Genomic DNA, 24,544 nt, shown 5'->3' with positions numbered 1-24,544 from the left:
CTCAGAATCAAGGAAAAGTCTAGACAAAGAATCAGACACAGAAAAAAAAAAAAAAAAACGGTAACACTTAACTTGGAGTTTTATACATAAAGGCTGACATTACGCTGTCATTATTATGACACTTGTCATTAGAATGAATAAGGTGTCATGAAGCCTGTCATTAAGTTTAGTTTGTTACCCTAACCCTAACTTAGCAAAAAGTATTATACTTGAACTTCATTTTATTAAGTATGCTTGAGTATAAGTACAAGTATAGCGAATATACTATGGACCATGTACTTGTAGCATAAAAGAAAGTATACTAATTTAATACTTCTTCGGACTAAATTGGAACATTTTAAGTTTATCAAATTATACTTTAAGTATCCTTTAAAAGATAATTTTTAGTTTACAAAAATACACTTTCAAGTATGCAACAAGTACAATTCATCTATATACTACAAGTGTAGTAAGTATATGCTTCTTGTCCACATTGTAGTTCATTAAAGTATACTTTATAAAGTCATTTAAAGTTCACAAAAGTACACTTTCAAATATACTGCCTCAGTTTTAGTATAAAATAAGTATACTTGTAGTACAAGTACAAGCTTTAGTGTTAAAGTATAAGTGTGAGTCTAAGTATTAATGTACTTGGTCTTAGACTATTCTTTATACTTTTCAGTATAAGCTAAGTATACTTCACTATACTTTTCTTAAGTATATGAAATATAGTATATAAAAAGTACACTTCAAGTATACTGCCTCAGTTTTAGTATAAAATAAGTATACTTGTAGTACACTTGAATAAACTACTTTTTGCTAAGGGTTTCTCCCTCCGCCTAACCCAAAAAAGGCCAACATAGCTCAAAAGGTGTCATAAAGCTGATTGACAGCCTTCATGACACCTTATTCATGCTGATGACAGCGTAATGTCAGACTTATGTATAAAACATCAAGTAAAGTGTAACTAAGAAAGCAAGGGATGGTGATATTTAATATCACATGACATGAGGAGAATGCTATGAACTGCATTTACCATGCTAACGCTAAACGCAATTTACGAAAATGGTTACGTAAACCTCACCTAACGCCTCATTTGATGCCACATACTTTCTGATACAGTGTTTAAAAGTTTATGGGAGCTACAGCACAGCACATGTATTAAAAAGAGGTCCTGCAGCACACCATCAAACACGGATGGTGTTCCAGAGCCAGATAGCTGCACTGCTAGCATAGCTAAAAGCTAACAAGCACAGTGACTAGAAATTGTATGCAAACATGCCAACTGTATTTGAACAGGTTTATTTAGGAAAAAAAACAACAACACAAACAATAACAAACATTGTACAGCTATAAACACAAACATTGATTACAATATTAGCACCATGTTTCTTTTCATTTGTATGTTTAAACGCCTCCTCTTATGGCTGTCAGTGAACATCAGTGACATTAATAAATTACTGATACTGTTGGTAATTGAAAAGAAATTGTCAACTAGTAATACTAGCTTCAAGTTCAGCAACACCAATAAAGCAAGCACCATTTATTGTAAAAAAACAAAACAAGAAATAAACACAAATTAAACAGACTAATGTAATGAATCATGTTCTGTTTTTTGTAAACACAAGTTCATGCACTTGTGTAAATATACATTCATCATGAGTTAGGGTAATGGAAGGTGTCTAACCACAAAAACAATTGGAAAAGACTCTGTAAACCAGTTAATGATACAAATACAAGCTAAATGCTATGAAAATGCTACGCTCCATTAAGTGGCAAAGCTTTGTGTCTCTTAGTGACTTTGTGAATAAGTTGCTGTCCATTTTCTTGTTAAAAAAAAAAAAAAGAAGAAAAAAAATGTTTTTGAGTGGTTTAATTGTTCAGAATGAAACACACTTTGTGTTTTTGCATTTAAGGTTTTCTTTGTAACACCATTACCTTACATTACTTTATCACATTCTTACCCTTTGGATCTCACCCAAGTTGGTCAGTAACTTTCTTGGTGTGATGGTTTAGTCCAGTGTTTCCCAAACTTTGGGTCAGGACCCAATGTGGGTCACAAGCTCATTTTTCGGGCAGCCAATTAGAAAGTTTTTTTAATTGTTAGCTTTGCATATAAATACTATCAACAACATGTTGCTATATGATGTGGGGCACATATTTGACTCATAAGCTACAATGTTAATTTTTTACAGGGAAAAATGTATTTTGATATTACTAATTACATGCGGATCAATGTACTAAATGTTAATTGTTGTCCCATAGTCTCTTGACGTTTTGAGTCTTGAGCAAAAAAAAGTTTGGGAAGCACTGGTTTAGTCCATGTACTGTATGCTTGGCAGCCATATGCCAGAACATAAGTTGATTCCTTTATCCACATTTCTCTGTAACGTAAAGTAGCTGGTTTGTTGCTTTTTTGAGAGATTTGCTTGGTAAATGAAAAAATAAAACCTGTTTGTTTCAATAAAATTTGAATTCAAACAAGTTCATTTTTGGCCTCCTATGCAATGATAATTTCAACAAAATTCTAGACAGGTACTAAGAGAGCTTCATACGCATCTAAAGATGTTCAAGAATCAGCCATAACATGACCACAGACAGGTGAAGTAAATAACATAGATTATATTCATACCATAGCACCACGTAATCGGTGGAAAATATATGGCAATATGTGACCATGCCCACAAAATTAATAGGTCAGAAGCATCAAAATTGTACAGGCTTTAGGGATTGAGTGAGTTTGACAAGGAGCAAAACAGGGTAAGAGCATCTTCAATATTGCAGGTTTTGTAGGTTGTTCCCACTCTGCATAGCTTTGCTCAACTACGACTTTCTAAAACATCAAATGTGTAAATTTCATGCTTTCATGAATGCAAATACTATCATAGCTTGTATTACAGATTGCACTCACGAGGGTTTCTGCTCGTTTGTTGTCTTGACTACTGTTGCTAGACATTTGTAGGTGGATATCTAAAGTGAGACACCTCTTATGTCTTCATAACTAAATACAAACACATTTTTATTTTCTCGATTGAAACAACAACAATCCATCTCTGGGTGCTGATGCAACTATGAAACTGCAAAAAGCTTCTGATGTCACAGTGGCAGCAGCTCTGGCAGTTATTCAAACACATTAGGGATATCCCAACAATAATTAAGTTAGTGATTATAGTGATGACGTTGTCATTAACCTACCATGTTTTAACAACTTAGCAAATACTGGCAGCTGCAAAATCATGTATCAAGCAAAAAGCATCAATCATAGTAACCAAAAGTCTCCTAATGGACTTTACCAAAGGACACAGGTTCAGAGTTTAATGTCCATCCAGATTTCTTATTTTAAAAGAATATTTTACCAAAGCTACTTAGCTTTTATGCAAAGATCAACAATTTGCTGACTTTACATTAAGCAACAGTTAAGACTGTTTTGAATTATATCCATATTTATCTGATATGAAAATAACATTGTCCTTAATTTAACAAACCTTTGAACTCACTGTAATTGAAGGCCTTACATTGGATATAATAGGAACCCAGAGAAAGAGGAATGGACGTATTGCCCAGCGTAAAGTCCTGAGGCCTGGTCTGAAGGCATCTGAATATACACAGTGTCTCCGGGCTGTAGTGGTAACACTGCACTCCCTGAAGCTTGGTCTAGGTAGCCCTTTTTGTATTCATCATATGTATACATCACTGGTTCACTGTTTCTCATTAAAGCCACCCACACATTAGCTCCTTTACAGTGAACATGGTAGGCAAAGTAATAAATGCCTTGTATGTCGCAGGTGAAAATTCCTGTCTCAGGGTTGTAATTTTGGCGACCATTATACAGGAGCTTGTCAAAGATAATTGGAGTATCCACAGGTGGGAAGGGGGTAGTTGCTACAGCGGTGAATGCTGGCATTTCTAGCCCATTTGGACCCATTACCTCTGCCCCATTGCCTTCATACTTGCCCTTTTTCCCATAACTCCCAGCCTTAACACCATCCAGTGCTGGGCCCATTTGAGAAAGCACACCTGCCATATCAGGAGATAGACCAGATGGTCCTGGTGGCCCTGGAGGACCAGGAGGTCCCGGATTGCCTGGTTGTCCATGGGGCCCTGATGAACCCTCTTTTCCTGGGGGTCCTATGGGACCAGGCCTGCCTGGACTCCCCTCAGTTGCAGTGCCTGGTGAACCAGGTGGACCTATGTCACCTTTTGGTCCAGGAACTCCGGGAGAACCAATAGGTCCTGCGGTACCATCCATTCCTGGAATACCTTTAGGGCCTTGAGGTCCAGTTTCACCATGTAACCCAATTTGTCCTTTTGGACCAGGTGGTCCAGGAAGACCTGGGCTACCAGGTAAACCTTTATGTCCTTCATCTCCTTTAGGACCACTCAGTCCGGGGGGTCCTCTTGGTCCTGGTTCTCCACGGCCTCCTGGAAGGCCTTCTTTGCCAGGTAGTCCTACTGGACCAGGTGTACCTTGGGCTCCATCGAGCCCTTTAGGTCCCCCGTCTCCACAATCCCCCTTAAGCCCAGGGATACCCGTACCTCCAGGAGGGCCTCTAGGACCTGTCGGACCTGGCGGACCATTTGGTCCCGGTGATCCAAGCATACCAGGTAATCCTCCATAACCCTTGTCTCCTTTGGGTCCAGGAGCTCCAGGTTGCCCACCCATACCTTTATCACCTTTTGGCCCTGGAAGTCCTGGTTTACCAAACCCTGGCAGCCCTGGTTTTCCTGGCAAACCTGGCGGTCCAGGATGACCTTTTCCTCCTGGCATCCCTGGTTGTCCTGGAAGACCATTTTGGCCAGGCTTCCCTTGACCAGGTAGACCTGGGGGACCTGTCTTTCCACCTTCACCGGGTAGCCCAGCTGATCCTGGCTCTCCAGGGTGTCCTTTCTCTCCTGGTGGTCCCTGTGGACCCAACACACCATTCAACCCAGGTTTTCCAAATCCTGGTAAACCTCTTGGGCCTGCAGGTCCAGGGGGCCCTGGAAGCCCTTTGTGACCCGGTTGTCCAGGTTGTCCCATTCCTTTGTCTCCTTTGGGTCCTGGTAATCCTGGTAGTCCTGGGAAACCTTTGTGACCAGGCTCTCCCTTTGGGCCTGGCTGGCCAGGTAAACCTTGCACACCTGGTTTGCCTATTCCTGGAAGCCCAGGTGGTCCTGGGGGACCTTGGGGCCCTGGTTGTCCATCTGGCCCATCATCACCTCTTGGCCCCATTTCTCCTTGTGGCCCAGCTTCACCACGTCCTCCCAGTTTGCCTGGTAGTCCAGGCAAACCTGGTTTTGCAACACCTGGTAATCCTGGTGGACCAGGAGATCCAGGGCGTCCTGGTGGCCCTGGCTGCCCATTCCCTGGAGGCCCAGGAGGTCCTTGTATTCCTTGCGGTCCTGGTGCTCCAGGTGAGCATTGCTCCCCCTGTGGAATCCCCTCAGCACCCCTTGGGACTGTCAGACCTATGGGAAAAAGAATCAATTTTAATTTCATGACAGGAAAATACATTTTACAGTAGATGGTCTAAATGTTGGTAGTGTTTACCTTTGTCTTGACCGCCTTTGTAGCCGCCGCCCTTGTGAGCATTCTCTTTGCCTTTGATCATTGGCATCTGAGGTGCCTCCTTTCTGTAGTGTGGATATTGCATGTAGGGCATCTCTTTGCCAGGATATTGTTGCTGAGGAAAACCCTCTTTTCCCATCCCCATATGTTGTAGGTGCTGCATGGGCTGATAAGGCTGAGGATGCGGCTTGTGGCCATAGTAGGCACCTTCACTAACACACACGAGGACAGCAAGCTTTAGCAGGATCAGGAACAGAGGGGTAGGAGGTGGAGGCATGACCAAGGCCTAAATGGAGGTAAAATAAGAGACGGTATGAAGATGAGAGCAATATACTGTATATGAATGAATACTCTGCACAGTCAATGACAGCCACGATGAAACAATATTTTGTACCTATCAGAAACATTTTTTGCAGAGGCAGTGCTGCCTCCCCCTGCTGGTAGAATGGTGGAATTAAAAACTTTAGCCAATAATTGGACTAGAGTTCATGGTTGACCTCTTTGCTCAAAGACTAAATTTTAAATCCAAGTCATAGTCTCTGGGAAAGGTTCAAGCACACCATGACGACGATAAAAGAAGACTGTATGAAGTCAACAATTAGTATATACAATTAATTTACTGAATGCAAGGTCATGAATAGATTTGAATGGATTATAGGTATAGAAATAATCAATCACATCCACACACATCAAACCCTACTGTCCAATTTTAAAACTTGGTGGTAAACCTCAATACCTGAGGAAAACCTGTACATGCTCAGAGAGAACTTTCAACTCTTCCCAGGCAAGATCTGAACTTTAATTATGTGGCACTATTTACATTGTGCTTGCCTAAACTTGTAGTGTAACTGCAGATCAAACCAATTTATCTATAAAATGACATTTTTTTTTTATTTTTATCAAAAGGTTCACCAACCTTTTTTTTATGGTCAAATGTCAGGTCAAGGAGAATTGTTAGTAAAATCGTAAGAGTTAGAATTGAATAAGCCCTAAGCATCCAGGGAGACACCATCATTAGGCACTATACACATCAAGAGCTGCCATAACCCAATGACTAGATACTGGTGAGACCAACAAGTCCTGATCCAGGCAGACGTGCCCAGCCGACCGTAACAGGGCAACTAAAAGACTCCACCACAAGATTTCAAAGGTCTGAAAGTGGAATGTGTACTGCAACAAAGTGCAAACAGAACTTATATCAGCACAATATATGTTTAACAGGATTTTTTGTTGTTTAAAGCTTTTGGTAATGCACTCTTTATTAATGGTTGCGTGGGTTTGCTCCAGGTACTCCGACTTCCTCCCACAATCCAAAAACATGACTATTAGGTTGATTGGGGTTTCTAAATTGCCTGTGAATGATTGTGTTTTGTGTTTTGTCCTGCAATGGACTGGCACCCTGTCCAGGGTGTGCCCCGCCTAACGCCCAATGAGAGCTGGAGTTAGGTACCAGCAGACCCAAATGACCTTAAAAAAAAGGAGCAAGCGGCCCATAAAACGGATGGTTGGTAATTGTGTAATTTGTAAAATATTTTTGTCTTCTTGAAAATAAAATAAATGTTAAGATATTACAATGTAGGTATTTTTATTGTTCTAATTAATTTTGTATTTTTAAAATACAGATTCAAAAGGGGGGGAAAAAAAGCTACATATATGTTTCTAAATATGTTTCTGTGAATAGTAGCCACGGCAGATTTGCAGCTAAGGAAGAGTAAATAAAACAAGTCTGTCTCATGCCAAACCTCCTAAAAATTGTTTCCTTCTGCTCCCATGTTGCAGGTTAGCATACAGGTCGAAAAGTTGATTCAAATATTTTTGTCATGAGAACCAGATGACTGCAACGTCCGCAAACATCAGAAATGTATGACTACATCAATTTGTCTGTTCACACTTCAGTAAAGTATTCCTGAAATGTTTTTATTTAAAATACTAAACAGGATTGTCTGAACTTAGTAGTGGGAGACCATTGTGAAAAGCTCATAGCCAGACTGCATATTAACCCCTAGATTCAGGTGTGTTAGAGCAGAGAGACACATCTACATAGTCTTTAACACTAAGTTTGGAGTCCTGGGGTAAAGATACTAAACTCCAGTAGAAGCCAAAACCACTCATGGTGAAGGTACATTGCTGTCCAGTGATGCACAGCCCCTGCTGGTTTATTCTGGTAGCTACAGTTATGTACAGTATATTTAATAAATTCAATTCTACTTTCTTTTTAGGCCTATTCTGCAAATTACAACAATAGTCATCTCGAAGCTCTTAACAAAATATCAAATTCTTAAGAAAAAAACCCAAACAAATCCACATGAACATCCAGTAGAACCAAACTCAGAGATGATAGCAATGCCAGTTATTACACTTCTTTTAATGAGTGTTCTTTATATTTAGCTGTGTTAAATGTAAGTTTTTTACATCAGACAAAACATTTATATTGACATACAACCATTCTTTATTTAGTTTCAGGATATGTGATTGCTTGTGCAAATTAAGTATACCTACATACTGTATGTAATTGAATAGAAACATTCATTTTCACAGCCTGTTGATATTATTTGATGAGTATTTTCATGTTTTTGGTCTGAGAGTACCCAAAGAGAGCCCATAGTTAGAGAGAACATGAAATCTCCACTTAAAGACTCCAGAATTTGCTGAAACCTGACTTTAAATCAGCAGCACTAACTCAGTAGCCCTGCTGAAGTGACGCACACAAACTATCCTTCACTGAATATATTTTCTATTGATCGTATTTTGGGTGAACGTGAACTGAACGTACTATATTTCTGCATGATGAACGGTATTTTTTGTTAATTCTGAGGTTAGTGAAAGGCACTCTCTCACAGTTTAACTTTGTTCAAGAGAATGACAGATTTCCATAGAGCCTTCCAGGTGAAAACACGGCTAAAACACGCCTTAAACAGGCCAGCACGGCCTCATATACACAATTAATACCGTATGATCACCTAAAATAATTATATGAAAATGCCACTTCTTCTTGACTGATACCAGTACAGTATACTGCAGTTTAAAATGGTCTCTGTGAAAGGTTTGTAGAACCAGCCTGGAGTATGTTTTACAGTATTGCTTTCTTTGGGTTTGTTTTTAGTATGAACTGAAATGGAATTTTGTTTCCAGGTTTGGAAAATTATTGAAATTGAAAAAACATTTGCACTACTGTTCTGTTGTACTGTTTTTCTTCTTTCTTCTTTTTTTTTTCTTCAAAAAAGATCTTTTAAGCATGAAGTTTTTTGAGAATGTACTGTAGGGGTGAAAGCTGCAGCTTCAGCTGCTACTGTGGACTAAATGAGTGGCAACAATGGAGAAATGCCATTATTCTGAGGGTAAGAGCTCGCAGCAACATGATTAAAAAAAAAAATGTTTACTTTTGAAACTAAGAACTTCATTCCAAAATTTGAATTATGAACTATGAACTGAACTAGTTTATTTTAGAATATGTGAACTGAACTTTGAACTAGTTTGTGTAGAAAGTGAAGTTTCCCAACACTGCAGTGGTCAGAACATCAGGAAATACTAGGCAGGTTAGTGTTTTAGCAGACATTTATGACATTAAACGCGACTGTAGCGACTGCAGTCGCTCCCATCGCCCCTGATGTGTCGCTTGCACATAGTGGTGCTTTTTGGTCACTCCATCACTTCATCGCTCCAGTGACGCGATCACCAGGGAACATTGTGTGTGTGTGTGTGTGTGTGTGTTGAGCCGGTGACAGGGTAGAGAAAAAGAGAGAGATTGTTGATCAACACACGGAGATATTAAAGGATGAGTTAACTCACGTCATGAATGTGTCACGATCAGTAGTTACTGTGGTTTTCAAGAAGTTAAGTGCCTTAGTTTTGCCCCAATAAATTGAGGAAGTTGTACAGCCCTCCGCAGCAGCTGTCTGCACTGTTGTGGGAGGGAGCAGGGAGGGGCTGCAGCCTCCGCTCTACAGACAGTGACGGTTGTCGCTTGAAGTCACGTAAAAAGTTCAGATTTTTCAACTTTGAGCGACGAGGTCGCGCTCGACCTCGTCGCTCAAAATCATGCAAGTCGCGTCGATTGAGGGGAGATAACTTGAGGTCACGTCATTTACATTGTTTTGAATGTAATCTAGTCACTTCAGACGTGTTTGGTGTGAACGCACCTTAAGAAACAGAACCATGTTAGAAGCATGGCAAAGCATCTGTAGCATGTTCCCATAACCCACAGTTAATTTACTTTGTGTGTATGCCACTAATCTGTAGTCAGTCACAGTATTCCTGATTTGCCAACAAATATTTAGGGAATAGGGAATAGTTTTACCTAGGGACCACATGTGACATTGCACTTCTGATATTGCTCCTTCTCTTTTTGTTGCCGTACGTTACGGGCCGACAAGGTTTTGCTGGCCCAGGACCCAAAAGGTTTTCTAAACACTCCAATGCAGCCTCCATTCTTCACCAAAAGTAGATAAACATGCGTCCCGGTCTCACGGTCTGAGTTTACCTCGTACTGAGATCGATTATGAGTAAAAATGCAACATCAGATCCCGCCCATTTCCGTCCAAATCACAGAGAGGCCTATTGGCATTGGATTAGTATTATCACAGGACCTCGGAGTTCAGCAAAATATAGTATGTAATTTGCGGGGAAATTTTTACTTTACAAATTGCTGACATGGCCGATTAACATCACAGACATTCTCCGCAATTATTACAAATCGTACGTATATAGGGCTTATGTTTGGATGCCAGTTTATATTTCAGGAGTTTTTTTGTTTGGCCTCTCAACCTCACATCCCAAACTACATCCGTGGGGTCTGCTCCATCACTACCTCTTTGGATACTGTTCACCCTTTGCCATTTCTCAGACCTCTGATGATTTTGACATGACGGTGCCACTGTCTTCCTAAACACGAGCTGCTCTTTGAAAAAGGGGCGCCGAGTTTCCAAAGGCTAGACACACCAATGAGACTGGGGAAATGTCACAGACTTACTTTTACCAAGAATCCGCAGCCTGTACATGAAGCTGAAGTGAAATGCGTGACCTAATGTTCTAAAAAAACAAAACACAATAAAAACCAAATGAGCTTTGCTGATGTTACAAAGAAACAGACATGAGGTGTGATGGAAAAGGAGAAGGAACTGACTGTTCCAGTGGGGATGCTTTGGACTATTTTAGAACAATTTTCCTTGGGGGGAGGAGAGGTTTAATTTTTTTTTTAGGTTCATCAACAACTTTTAAAACCGAGAAAACTAAATAGATCTGATAGTTGTTATTTACTTATAATATGATTAAATAATTATATGAGATGTCGAGATTTTGAAATATTTGCACGAATCTTAAAAACTTTGGCTTTTCTGCTACATTAGTAGACATCACTATATGTCTTTATATTTTTTTTTAAAAATGCACAGCTTATTTTGCAGATATTCAATTTAACTGTAATGAATAATTTTAGATCAGTTGTGCAAAATCAATGCCAATACTATAGATATTTTGAAAAGATACATAACGTGTTCTGTAAGCCTTCATGTGTGTTCTGTTTCAGTAATGGACAGACCTATATAAGGATATATAGGGAAACTAAAAAGCCATCTAACGACAAATAAGAAATGGCTGGAAATTTGAAATATAAATGTCAATAAAATACTAAAAAATATTTCTCCCTTAAACAGTTGTTTTAAACAACTTAAAATCATGCAATTTCAAAGTATATAATTAGTATACAATGTTTTTTTATCGATTAGATTTAGATTTAGATTAGATATAAATGTGAAAGGCAGCACAACACTAGAATGTTCCAGCACGCATGCATGCCTGTATGTATGTGTGTGTGTGTGTGTGTGTACATAGATGATTTTAAAGGGCTGTAAATATTCAGACAAACCTTTCAAACTGCAGGTCAGCAGCTGTGAACAACGGGAGTCTGTTCACTGTCCCAAAGCCGTGAGGCCAACGTTGTTAAAGGGGTGATGCAGACAACGTGTGCTTTTACTTGATTCTGCATAAATGTTTGCTCCTAGGTGACTTGTGCTAACGCTGTTGTCCATGTTAGGATATGGTTTCTACATGTGAACATATCATTACAGAAAACAGACCATTCGTGTGAGGAAGTCCAAAAATATGCAGCAGAAGATGGATTCACAGACATTTGTGCAGATGTTGTGTTTTTGTGGATCAAAAACTGACAAATAAGAGGCATTGTTAATTTGATGTGCAGAGGTTGGTTGTAACGAGTTACATTTACTCCGTTACATGTACTTGAGTAACATTTTGAAAAAAAATGTACTCAGGAGAGTAAATTTATTGAGGCATACTTCTACTTTTATTTGAGTAAATTTGTGATTTCATTTTTTCTACTTTTACTCCTTTAGAATTCAATTGCGGTGATTTTGTTACTTTTAATCTTTTAACGTCAGTCAGTCATTTCTGGAAGATACGTTTTGAAAGCTGTATTATGGACCGGCCAAAATAAATAAAAATTGCAGCTTGAAATGTTCAGCCCCGACTGTAACTTAAAGAAGGAGCAGGCAAAGTTGCTGAAATTCAGCAGTGTTATTATTTATTATGTTCTACATGATGTATCATGCTACACTCCATACATGTGCTTTAATATGGGAGACACACTTTAACGTGGAGCGATAGACTTGCTTGCAGTTGTAAATCACTAAGTTAAACAACAGGTAGGAGAGAATAAAAGGATCCATATGGATTAAAAGCATTTAAAAGTCCAACAACGTAGATTATGGCATTAAAAGTCTCTAACAACGTTACTCAGCAGTCCGCATTCGCTGATTGTCTATGTGCTTCCGTGGCCGGTGGGTGCCGATTTTGTCGCGGGGTAGGCGGGCGAGTAGATTATCAAAACACCGCTCAATCCACCGCTTTATATCTGGACATTGAGCGCAGGGTTTGCTCGTTCTCTGTTCCAGACGGCTAGTTTTCTCAGTGCATCACTACAAACAGCAGATTAGTGAGTTTATGGAGTGCCCGCGGTGTCCTCCATGTTGTAAAAAAAAAAGCACTCAGCTGCTCAGGGAAGCAGGAGGGTCAAATGTCATCGGCTGCTGGTCCTTTAAAACTTTTTCCCTTTTTTTATTTTGTGAACCTTTGAATTTTATATCACCGTTTTTATTATTTCATAGTCACTGTGTTTTTTGTTCATTAAAATATTTGTATATTGTGTAAGTTATATAAAAAATTGAGAAAGCTGTAATGGAAACTTTTGACCACGAGGAGGGGGCAATGCCCCCCATGCCCACCCCCGGCCTCATATAGAGTCCATGTATTCTTTAACGGCGTGAGAGAACAACAGCTATGTTATGCTTTGCCGCCTTTGCCAGCCGAAGAAGGTCGACAATTGTGCATACAAGAACTCCACTTCTAATCTATGGAAGCATGTCGGGGGAAGTTTGTTCCCAAGCTAACGCTAGCTTCAGTCAGTCAACAGTGTTTCACCATCGGCTAAAATTAAACTAACTGAGAGATGGAATAATTGATAGGCCTCGCACGTTTGGTGTTGAAACAAAACTATAACACTATACTGTTCACTTTAGGTAAGAATGAAACCATACACATCATTGAGTGTGTTCAAACTAACAAAGTCTTCGCACTTGAACACCAGCTCGGGCACCACCTTCGATAAGCATAGACAGAGTGAAAATCCATTCCTAGGAAGAAAACGGTAAAAAACAATTAAACATGTATAATTTTGACAATTTTACTGTTATGTTTGCCTCTATTATTTTGCGAGGCCATATCATTTAAATCAGAGCTGCCAATTTTGGTAGAAAAAAACCCTCAATAATGTGATGCCTACATGTTTTTGAAATTCAAATCAATTTCTATATTTGTATAGCGCAAATTACAACAAAGTCATCTCAATGCGCTTATTAAAATAAACATTTAAGTAGTATTTAATACATGATGTTAAATAAACAAGATGTTACTCAGTACTTTTTCAGTACTTTTTAGAGTTCATAAATGTATCTATACTTAGAGCCTGGGATTTTTTTTTTTATTTTTTAATTGAATTCATTGGTGTTATTTTATTTTAAAAATAATTTTGACAAACCTTTTATTTTATACAGATGCCTTTGTGGAAAATAAAATACAAGTTCCAATTGTTCAACATTTAATCTCTTCCTTTTTAAGTTTATACATGAGATGTTTACTGTATGCAAGGGAACCGTGGCAAGATTTATTACCAAAAATAAATGTGGGGGTGAAAGTAACTTTTACTTTCAGTACTATTGAATTGAGCTACTTTTTACTTGTATGTGAGTATTTTACATATGACTTACTTGTACTTGTACTTGATTTCAATCAAATAAGAGTACTTCTATTCTAGTTGAATCCACCCTAACACAATGATTAGCTACCTGATGTCATTATCATTCCACTGTATTCCTGTATCGTGTTTTTCTGCAGTCTGTGTCTTCTCCTCGCCCCTTCTCTCTCTTTTCTGTTTCAGGTGTCGTGAAGCTGATGATGGCAGTTACTGGTATGTGGTTCAAGGCTCAACTAGTCTGGGACACTCTGATGTTCTATCCTTCGATCCTGTTCTGTTGGTCCTTCTGTCCACTAACCCCAACCAGTCACAGCAGATGGCTGCCACCTCTGAACCTGGTTCTGCTGGAGATTTCTTCCTGTTAAAAGGGAGTTATTTCTTCCCACTGTCGCTAAAAGCTTGTTCATGTGGATCTTGTTGGGTTTTTTCTTTCTTATTATGAATTTTGCATTTTGATAGCGCTTTGAGATGACTTTGTAGTTTTTACCATATAAATATGGTTGAATTTCATTTCATTTCATTTCATTTTGCTATATGGCTGCATGTTACAGTGTTTTCTGATACGTTGATTTCAGGACAAGCTCTGCCTTTATCTCTTTGCAGTGTTGCAGTGTGCACATCAGGTAAGCACCTTTTATTTTGGATTGAAACACACACAGGTCAGACTCTGGAGATCCTGAGGTCAATCCCTTACAATCTGGTCTTTGTAATTGGCTTGAATCCTGATATTTGTCCACTTGCTGATTTATGTGTCTCTCCGAATAACAGGTTCCACAATAGCAGGATTATGGGAGTCACTGGTTTACACACGTGAACGACTCATTATGATTAGCTTAAGAAAGAAGTGTGTGCCAAAATGTGCAATTTACTGTTGCATTTTTAAAAAATTGGACCTCATTGCACCTGGTGTGAGCAGAGTGTGATAATGAGACGACAGCTGAGCGAGGACACAGACACGAAACTCTGCAGTCAGGACCAACTTTCACACCATCTGCTGCCAAAATGGTTTGTGGCTGGTCATACATCACTGAGCTCTCAACATGTGGCGCCTGGCCCAGACAGTTAAAAAACAAGCAAGCCTTCATACGTGTCTGCATTGTGAGTCTATGTGTCATGTAGTTTGTGCATTTGTGTTCCCTGACTGTTTCCAGATGTCCACCCGTTGATCTGCTGTGTGATGCAAGTGGACTGTATATGGTGCATCGTTTGGTAGCTTAAGTCAAGTTGTAGGAAGAGGTGTTGGCTACAGTGGCTTATACGAGGTGTAGTCTCAGTGAAACTGTGACAGCTGCACGGCTAAATTGGACAAATGAGTTGAGAAGGACAGTGGGTATAAAAGATACGTGGTAATTTATCTAGTATAGTGCCACTGGACCAATTATAGTGCCATAATATCCACGACACCCACGGTGCCGAATTGAAACGGTTCCTACTATACTAGAAATTCTACACGACGGTATTACCGTTGATTACGATACTACCGGTACCAGTTTCCGCTACATAGCGGCTGCCTCTACTCTCCTCCCAGCTGCTCACTGCAGTCTACACTCATTGCACACTACGCACTTGAAAACACACCAACATGGCAACCAAACTTCACAGCAGCTCCACGTTAACTGATTGGCTGTTTGTGTGTTTTTTGCGGGCATGAAGGAACTGAAGACAGCTCCGCGTCGACAGAAACTTGCTTCAAAACAAACAACAAGCTAAAGATCTGTCTCGCCTGGAGATGTGCACGGCTTACAGTCACAAACACAAGACAACACATGGCAGAAGCACCTGGAACGAGCAGCGAGTCTGCTGCAAAAACATAAATTGATGTGCAAAGAAAACTGAATGATAATTTGTTTATTTTCAACCAGATAAATTCTAACTTAATTTATTAGTTTTTTTTATTGCTTATATGCTTTTGTTCATTGTCCTCTCATCATGCACCAAACAACACTAAGTAATCAATAAATATTTCTAACTTGTACAAATACACTGCAGATCATAAAAATGAAAATAATAAAAAAGGCTTCAGTATTGCGATAATACCCTGAACCGTGATACTTTGTCTGGAATAGTATCGTGGTTACTCGTTTTGGTATCGTGACAACTCTAGGACCAATGCAACATTTTTGAAAGATTAAGGCCGAAAAGCAAAAGAATGTTAAAAAAAAAAAAAAAAAAAGAAGTGCCAAGTTACACCTTTTGTGCTGTGAGAAGTTCAGATAAATGTTGGAATTTACTAATTTCCTTATTTAAGTTGCAGTGCGTTAAATCCTCCTATAGAACCATATGAAGGTAGATATGTTGCAAAATGTGAGAGCTTGTAGAATGTGATGTGAGCTTGTGTATAAAAAATAAGAAAAATATGTATCTATGTATGGCATACGGCTGCACAAATAGGCAGAAATGGGGTTCAGGGGTCCATTTTTACTAAAAGGACTCTACAGAAAATACTTTAAGGCAATTAGTAATAACTTATGACATTAAAGATTAAACACATACATGTAACAAGTATAGTTATAGCCTACTGAAGATCAATAATTAATTTTTTGTAGCTTTTTTCGCTAAATCTTTTGTTGGTCCTTGTTTAGGGGTGAAGAGTGATGACCCTCTGTCTCTAGATTGTGTGCCAAGTGTCTTCTCTTTTGTTTAATCACCATCATCTAATATGCAAAGGGATATGATGTATATGGTACAATCCAGGTAATATTAACATACAATGTAATGCTATGCCTGCGATGGACTGGTGCCCTGTCCAGGGTGTACCCCCACAAAACGCCCAATGAGAGCTGGAGATAGGCACTAGCAGACGCCCACGACCCTGAAAGAAGGAGCCAATGGGTCAGAACATAGATGAATGGATACAATGCTAGGCTAGCTTACTTACTCTGGTGTTTATAAGGGATTCACTTGATTCATGTTGGTAGATAACCACATCCTCGACCCAGGCAGGTAAGAAATATTTGTAGGTGTCCTAACTTTGATACAATTTCAGGAAATCTGTTGTGTACTGTAAAAGAGTGTTGAATAAGACATTAACCTTTATTGTGTTGTACATTTGGCTCTCACAAAAATCAACAAGACAAGAGGTTTTCTTACTCATCGTATCAGGGCCGACTCAAACTTTCCTTTTCTTGTCTTTTTTGTGTGGGTGTTCTGGTTATCAATTAGTCTGGTTATTCTTAGTTTAGTTTAGCTGCATTTCTTTACTACTTGCCATGTCTTTAGAAGACGTCCAACCAGCGCTGAGGCAGAAACAGTGACATCATGTGGAAGGTCCATACAGATTAAAGAGAGTACAGAAGGTGGGTGAATGAATTTGCTCTTTATTTGAATTAAACATTAAAAAATTGACCAGTATAGTAAGTATATGCAGTATGTACAGTAAATAAAGTGTGTCATAACAAAGTAAGCTGTGGTTAGGCTAGTACCGGTACCTAGGTTTTAAAAGTCAGGACATACAAGAGACATGTCAGACATGGAGAGGAACAAACCAGAACTTCTTTAACATATGAACCCTGTAAGTATTTGACCAGCAACTTGTCTTCGTTGGCTTGTTTTTCACCTCAAAATTCAATGACAATTGGGGGCTTGTCCAGAATCTGTATACAACAAAAACTAGATAAGTGTGACTCGTTCTTTCTTAAGATTATAACAAGGGATGGTCTTTCCTGTTGATATTTGACTATTTTCACTGAATAGGGTTGAATAAAATAAAATAACAACAATAGGGTTGAAACGAATTTGGAATTGTAATATTTGTTGTAAAAGATTTGTAGGCAATGCTGGTTTTGATTGAAATCATGAGAGATCAATAACTAAATGAAGTGTAAGAACTGTAGATTTTAATGACTTCTTTCTTTCAACAGAAGAAAACCAGTTGTCTTTAGTAAAAGACAAACGTTTTCTCGTCATCATCTTATGGTTAAAAATGTTGGTGTCAGGAAAAAAAGGACATTTGGACCTCATACAGACTTTAGTCACTCAAAGTGCTTCACAGAAACCGTCAGTCATTCACACTGTAGTTTAATTGGGGAGGTAAGCTACCTCTATTGCCACGGTCATGGAGCAAATTGTATAGTTTCCTGGGTTGAAATTATTCTCATCCAATCGTCCACAAAGATTTGATCAATCAGATGATGAATGATGCTGATGATGTTGGCACGTCGTCAAAAGTATTGAAACCTCCTGCATCATAATGATGAAATATTAACCTCTGAACACATCTGTCCACACTCTCTCCTCCTCCATCAGACGGCCCTTTTCTCACCGTCTCTTCCTAAGTCTCAGCACTGAGCACAGAACTCTGTCTGTTCTACTCGCTCGGCCTCATTTCTCTTTCCACTCTCTTTCCATCTGACTGTTTGGTTCTTTTCCTTCTGTTGGAGACCATCTGGGTCAGTGAGCAGGGGCCTCTCAGTCTGCAAGCAGACCTGCAGGGGAGGTCAGAGAATGGGGCCCTACGTAGACCACCTTCAGTTAAATGTTTATTATTGTCAAACGAGTAAAAATCACAGTGCCTTGTAATTTTAATGAAGTTGTAAAGGTTTTTCCATTCAGAACTTTTGACAGCAGGTGTTCTAAACTGAAGGCTAGCGGGCCAAATCTGACACTCAATCATGTTTAAATTGTACTTTTTCATTATAATGAATGTCAAGATTTTTAGGTCCAGCCTATTTCAGATGAAACCTAATGTGTCCCCTGGACTAAATGAAGTTTTACACCCTAGAATTTACACGCACACACACATTTCTTGAAAATAAAATACGTTTTCTGATGAAAAAGTTCTGACTTTTATCAGTTTGCCACAGAAGCACTACAGATTATGGGTTTTAAGACCCATAAAGAGGTTTTAAACTTAAAGTAAATATGCATCCTCTGCTGAGAAAAACTATTACCAGCAATATAACCAGGGGTGCACATAAGTGTTTTGATCTGATGCACAGAGGTGCACCTAGGGTTGTTGCATGGTGCTCACCAGTGCTCCGTAACCACCTCACAGGAGGAATGAAGAAAGGGGATTTCGGACTGACGGGACATTTTACTCTCATTTCAACTGAAAATGCATAGAAACAGCACAATATGTTGTGAACAACATCAGACATCTAATGAAATGCAAATATCTTAATACAAATGAAAGAAGAGTTTTTAAAAGCACTTTCAGCAGTTACTACTCTAAAGCTGTTATCCTACAGAATGAAATCATCATCATCATGACTATGCTTCAAACTGTCTTCCTCTTTATCGAAAACAGTCGAAGATTTTGACATACTTATGTGTTTTTTGTAGCTTATATTAAATATGACTAAATTATCTGTAAACTATGCTTACTTTTGCTCATTTCCTCTCCCTGCACTCTCTGTCTGAATATCTGCTCTTGTGCGCATGTCTTCCTGTTTGGTGTGCACTGCTCCATGTCTGTAGCCCCTCCCATCTCCGAGACACAGATGGAACCACAAACGTGTGGTGGAAAGCTAAAACTCCCGTTGTTCACCTCTATCAATCCCAACATCTTGGATGCATGTTCAGACATTTGGTTGCTTATTTTGGTTACCCACCACTTACAGTATGTTCACTCCTGACTTCAACCACTAACTTACTATTTACACAGACATGGAAGAAGTAAATAGTCCCCCTTTAATCTAGATCAATGAACTTCTTGTATATCTGTGTAGGAGGCAACTGTGATTACCTTTAGAATGGCCATTCTGAAATTCCCTTCAACAATTAAGCCTGCTTTAAAAAAAAAAAAAAACTCATATTAAAGCTGCAATATGTCATTTTTTGCACAACATTTGGTCAAAATTCCATTGCCAAGTGTTCTGAGTGGACAGTTAATCTATTCTTCTTCTCCTGTAAAATGACATTTATAAATCTGTGACGCCCCTGGAATCTGGATGTCAGCCAATCAGAGATCTTTCCACAAACATGTGTGCTCCATGAGCTGTTTTGGGCGTCACTATTGGCTGCTCGAATGAAGTCAGAAGCGTTCAGGTACCCTCTGTGGTACTGAGGAGGAACAGATCGCTTTCGCTTTGCGTCCTCGTGACTGCGTGGGGTCCGCACCACACACACACACTGGTGTCAGAGAAAAAGTGATTACAAACGGGATAAATCGCATGTAAACCAAGAGAAGCTTGTTCAAGATGAATGAATTCTATAGTCTGGATGCGGAGTGATGGTTATCAGTGCGGCAGGCACCCTAGATCACAGCCCCTCTGTGTGAGCTTGTGGCGGGGATGAGCTGACGGCAGCAGCTGCTGCTCATGACAGTAACTACAGTGATATGTGCATCAGAGTCTCTAAAACACCAGAAAAATCTCCAATAACACAAGATAAAGTCCATACACTTGTTACTAGCCTATATTGAGAAAAAATGTTGCTAAGAGCCTTCACAAAAGATATCGGTAAGTGAGGTTCAATTTCAAAATGGAGTGGAGAGAGGATTCTACAAACTGCAGCTTTAAGATATTCCTAAAGTATAACCTTTAAGGGACTATAAATTTCTGTCCGGCACATTTTACATGCTTCTTTCAACTTGTAGGCAACTTCAATATAAAAAAAAATAAAAATGAAAGTATTGACTTTTGTAGTTCAGCCACAACATTATGACCACCTGCCTCATACACGAGTAAACAACACAATGAGATGCACAGTGTGTATAAAGTAAACCTTGTTCAGCAACTGCAGTAAATCATTAATTTATGCACACATATGTAATTAATGCTAACAAAAGTTTTTATCTTACTGACAGAAAGTGGATTAGGGACGTCTGTTTGACTGAGTGTATACATCCATGACTCATCACTGCCTCTGAGGTTTGGAGGTTGGATTGCACCTCTGTTTCTGATCGGACTAATCTGACTAATATCTGATCCAATGGTTTAATGTTCCTCACAAACAGATCACATTGTCAGTCATGTTAAACTGTTGTTTGTCACACATAGAGATGTTTGATCCCATGATGACTGAATCAAAAAAACATAATATCAATATACCAAAAACGTCATATTTAGAAAGAAAATAGGTAGAATTATAACTATTGTGTCCCAGTTCATCATAAAGATAAGTAAAACTTGCAAAGAACCTGAAATACATCACTGAGTAGATATAACAGTTTTACTTTATGAATAAAAGATTTTCCCATAGCTTTAGACTTTTCAGGAAAATCATCCCAAGACACCAGATTGGATGCTGACTGGCCAGATTTATCCAAAAGGTGAAATCTCTAAATGACTTTTCATTGCATGAACAGACCAAGTTTTTCTCATTATCTGTGCTGCAGCACCGCAACAAGCACTCTGCTCGTTTCCCCTAAAAGCCATAGTCTACAATCTTGGTGCACGTCGTGCGGTGAATGTGGTTTCCCAGTGAAACCAGGCGAGGAAAAACATTGGCAGCCTGAACAGGACTTTTATCACAAAGTACACCTTGTAAAATTAACACCTCTTCAAGCCACGCAGCAAACATTCTCATTCAAACAAAGCAGAGGCGAACTGCTGCTGCTGCTACCAACACACACACACACACACACACACACACACACACACACAGCAACAGCTGTGCAGCTCAATGGCCGTGCAGCGTGTTTGCCCCTCTCCTTTACCCAACATTCATTCTGGGTTTTCATAGTCTTCTTTTGTCTCTTTGTCCAGTGCATTCCTGAAGTTAGCTGGATAAACCATTGAGGGGGTTGAGTGTTGTATGTGTACACAGACACACTCCATTTGAAAGGTTACTTTTGTGCACAGGACCAGCTAAAGCCTAGGGTCTCATCTTCTCCGGCACCTTTCACACACACAGAGGTCAAAACATGGGCCACACACACAGGCGTCCCCATTACAACTGCAGGAGACGGACGTTATTGAAAAGACACGATAACAACGCTCTTCGTGCACAAAGCTTCAACTGGAGTAAAAGTATGGGCTACTAGAAACTGAATTTGAGTACCGGTAGTTCGTATTGACTTTGAAAGTAACAACTTGAGATGGAATTTACTGTTTTCAAACAGAATTAGTAACTTGAAATTGTAATTTTCCTGTTGATTAAATCTCTGCCCATACATTTACTCCAGCTGAACCAGAGTTCCATGAATCAGTGATTGATTGCTCAACCTGGCGGACCGGAAGTGTGTCTCCGTGTAGTGAAATTGAGAAGCAGAAATGTATTTGGAATGTACTAAGAGGAATTTATTTAGTTACTATTTTCAGTTTCAAAACAGCAAATTCAATTTCCAGTTGATACTTTTACATTCAATACCCGCTATTCAAATTCAGTTTCTAGTGGCGCAAATCTCAGCCCATAGAAAAGTAACTATTACTATTACTTTTAACCTTTTTAAAAGCCTCCTGTGGACAGGTGCTGTAAATTAGCACATGTGCTAAAACACTCAAAACAATACATCTGGGTTACTAATATATTTGTGATGTCTATAATAAAGGGAACAAGGATTGTTTCTTCTATTTCATGCAAGTTGAATTTGGCTGTGCTGTTGAACAAAGAAATATCTCTGGGTTTGTACCTCAACTGAATATCTAATGGTCAGATCGTGCACATGCAAACACCACATCACCACTAATTCAATGGTTGCTCTGATTGAAAAAAAAACGCAGCATTGGCGTGGAAGGATGGAGCCGCTCGGGGCCAAAGGCGCTGTTTGCTCGACCGTCTCTTCTCACCAAACTGCTGCTCTATTATATACATCTGTCAGTTTGGCTTTAACTTATTGCACTCACGCACACACAGAAAGCTCTAAAATGGATATTTGCCTCTCGCACATAGAGGTATGCATGAAGCAGCTTGAGAAAAACACCTCCTCCTGCTTCTCTACAGGGTGAAGATTAGCAGAAAATGAAACTCAATGTTCAAGCAACTCAACAGTTCCTCAGCGACTGCTTGTGGCCCAATAAAACGATGCACATTTTAACATGCTCTCGTGTTTCTATTCCCGATTTGATACTTAATCTAGTCAATGCAATTTCTAAATGAACCCTTTTATGCATTAAAATAAATGTAAATGTATTTATTTCATTGCAATATGTCCTTGGGCAAGACACTTCACCCACATCGCCTAGTAGGAATGTAGTGTGCGAGTGAGTGTTGGTGGTGGTTGGACTATGGCAGCCTCGCTTCCGTCAGTCTGCCTCAGGGCAGCTGTGGCTACAATAGTAGCTTACCACCACTAAGTGTGGAGTGAAAGAATAATGGCTTAATTCTGTAAAGCGCTTTGAGTGTCTATGATAAAGCGCTATATAAAATCCAATGCATTATTATTATTAATAATAATAATAATAATAATAATAATAATAATAATAATAATAATAATAAAAATATGCACAGCTGTCATGAAAAGATTGCACTACATATAGTGTTGACCTTTGACGGCATGTGCAGACATAATAATAAATAAATTAACCCTGTGATGGACTAGGAACCTGTAAAAGGTGTATCCCAGATTTTCACCTCAGCCAGTCAAACTATTAAGGATAAGTGGATTGGGGGGGTGGGGGGGGACTATCGATTAAATAATAAAGTTTAAAAAAATAAGATAAAATAAAATTAATGAAATGCTGTGAATTACACCAACCCTCTCAAAAGAGTCTAGATAGAGAAAAAAAAAGACATCAAATAATATTTATGATACTAAATGTCAACTGATAATGCCCTAAAACCCACAATCAACACAGAAATGTAACTAATCAATTATTTCTCTGATCAAATCTATGAACGCCAGCAAAACAAAGAGGATTTTTGAAAAATATCGAGTGTACCAGATAAACAAACATTTATTATATTACATTTTGCTTTTCTTGTTTTCAAGGTAGGGCTCCAAATATTGAAATAATAGAAGTTTTTTTTTTTTTTTTTTACACTTTTTACTATTAATCCATAAAAAAGTACAAAATGCAGCATGAATGCATCAGTCCTACAACATGCCAAAATCAAGGGGTTAAAAACCAAAAAAAAAAAACAATTAAAGAATAATAAATATAAATTCTTCGTTCCTTTTAGGAGGCACAGTATCTGAGCACATAATGCATGTTTCTAACATTTTTTTTTTAGCAGTAAACAATTCTGAATATTAATGATTTTGTATTATTATTATTGTATATCTTACCTTTGTAAATGGCCGCTTATGGGGAAATAATCACGGCAGTCAGACCCACTCAATGATTAGCTGGCAGACAGGGAACCCTACATGAGCTCACGACACACACACACCTTGTGGATACAGCTTTTATCTGCTGTAGGGTGGAGTCACTGGCAAGGGTGGGGTGGGGGGTGGGGTGGTGGAGCAGAGGGTGCAACAGAAGTAGTGACTGAAAGGGAATCAGATGATGGAAACAGAAAATACCCGGGTTACCCAGTTTTAACTGACACACGAGAAATAAAGTGAAACAAGTCAACTCTGAATTAGATGTTGAAGAAGACAAGTGAAGCCGAACTGGGATTCTACAAACTTTAAACTCAAAAGGCACAATTTTGCATAATTATATATTAAATATCTAATTTAGTTTTACAGTTCGAAGGCACCTATAGCTGAGAGAAACAGCTATAATTGCTCATTATGGGATTATGTAAAACCTAAGAAATGCTTGTGATTTTGAAAGTTGGCAGTTTACAGACAAATTTTAATTCAGTTCAAACATCTTGGCACAACGCCCTAAACTGGGTTAAAAGTTATATAAGAAATAGGAGACAATATGTGGACTTTGAACAAAACATATCAATATGCCAAACCATACAATGTGGTGTGCCAC

The 24,544-nt window shown here is 38.9% G+C and overlaps 1 protein-coding gene across 1 annotated transcript; it reads right to left on the bottom strand.

Moving 5' to 3' along the window:
• Positions 1-3,206: 3,206 nt before the first annotated feature.
• col8a1a (collagen, type VIII, alpha 1a) lies at positions 3,207-23,987 on the bottom strand. The gene is made up of 3 exons (XM_028436183.1): positions 23,902-23,987; positions 5,510-5,813; positions 3,207-5,427 (listed from the first exon to the last, which is right to left on the bottom strand). Exons 2-3 carry the CDS (start codon positions 5,802-5,804, stop codon positions 3,491-3,493), a joined length of 2,232 nt encoding a protein of 743 aa, XP_028291984.1. The 5' UTR covers positions 5,805-5,813; positions 23,902-23,987; the 3' UTR covers positions 3,207-3,490.
• Between the last annotated feature and the right edge of the window lie 557 nt (positions 23,988-24,544).

Source organism: Gouania willdenowi, chromosome 21 (genome assembly GCF_900634775.1).
Source record: "Gouania willdenowi chromosome 21, fGouWil2.1, whole genome shotgun sequence".
NCBI classification, from domain to species: domain Eukaryota; kingdom Metazoa; phylum Chordata; class Actinopteri; order Blenniiformes; family Gobiesocidae; genus Gouania; species Gouania willdenowi.
This window is presented reverse-complemented; position numbering and strand designations above follow the sequence as displayed.

What these genes read in the sequence shown, in the direction of transcription:
- col8a1a (XM_028436183.1), bottom strand. Translation starts at nt 5,804, where the DNA reads ATGCCTCCACCTCCTACCCCTCTGTTCCTGATCCTGCTAAAGCTTGCT. An exon ending in CAAAGGCGGTCAAGACAAAG is followed by an intron (nt 5,428 to 5,509) that starts GTAAACACTACC and finishes TTTTTCCCATAG; the next exon opens with GTCTGACAGTCCCAAGGGGT.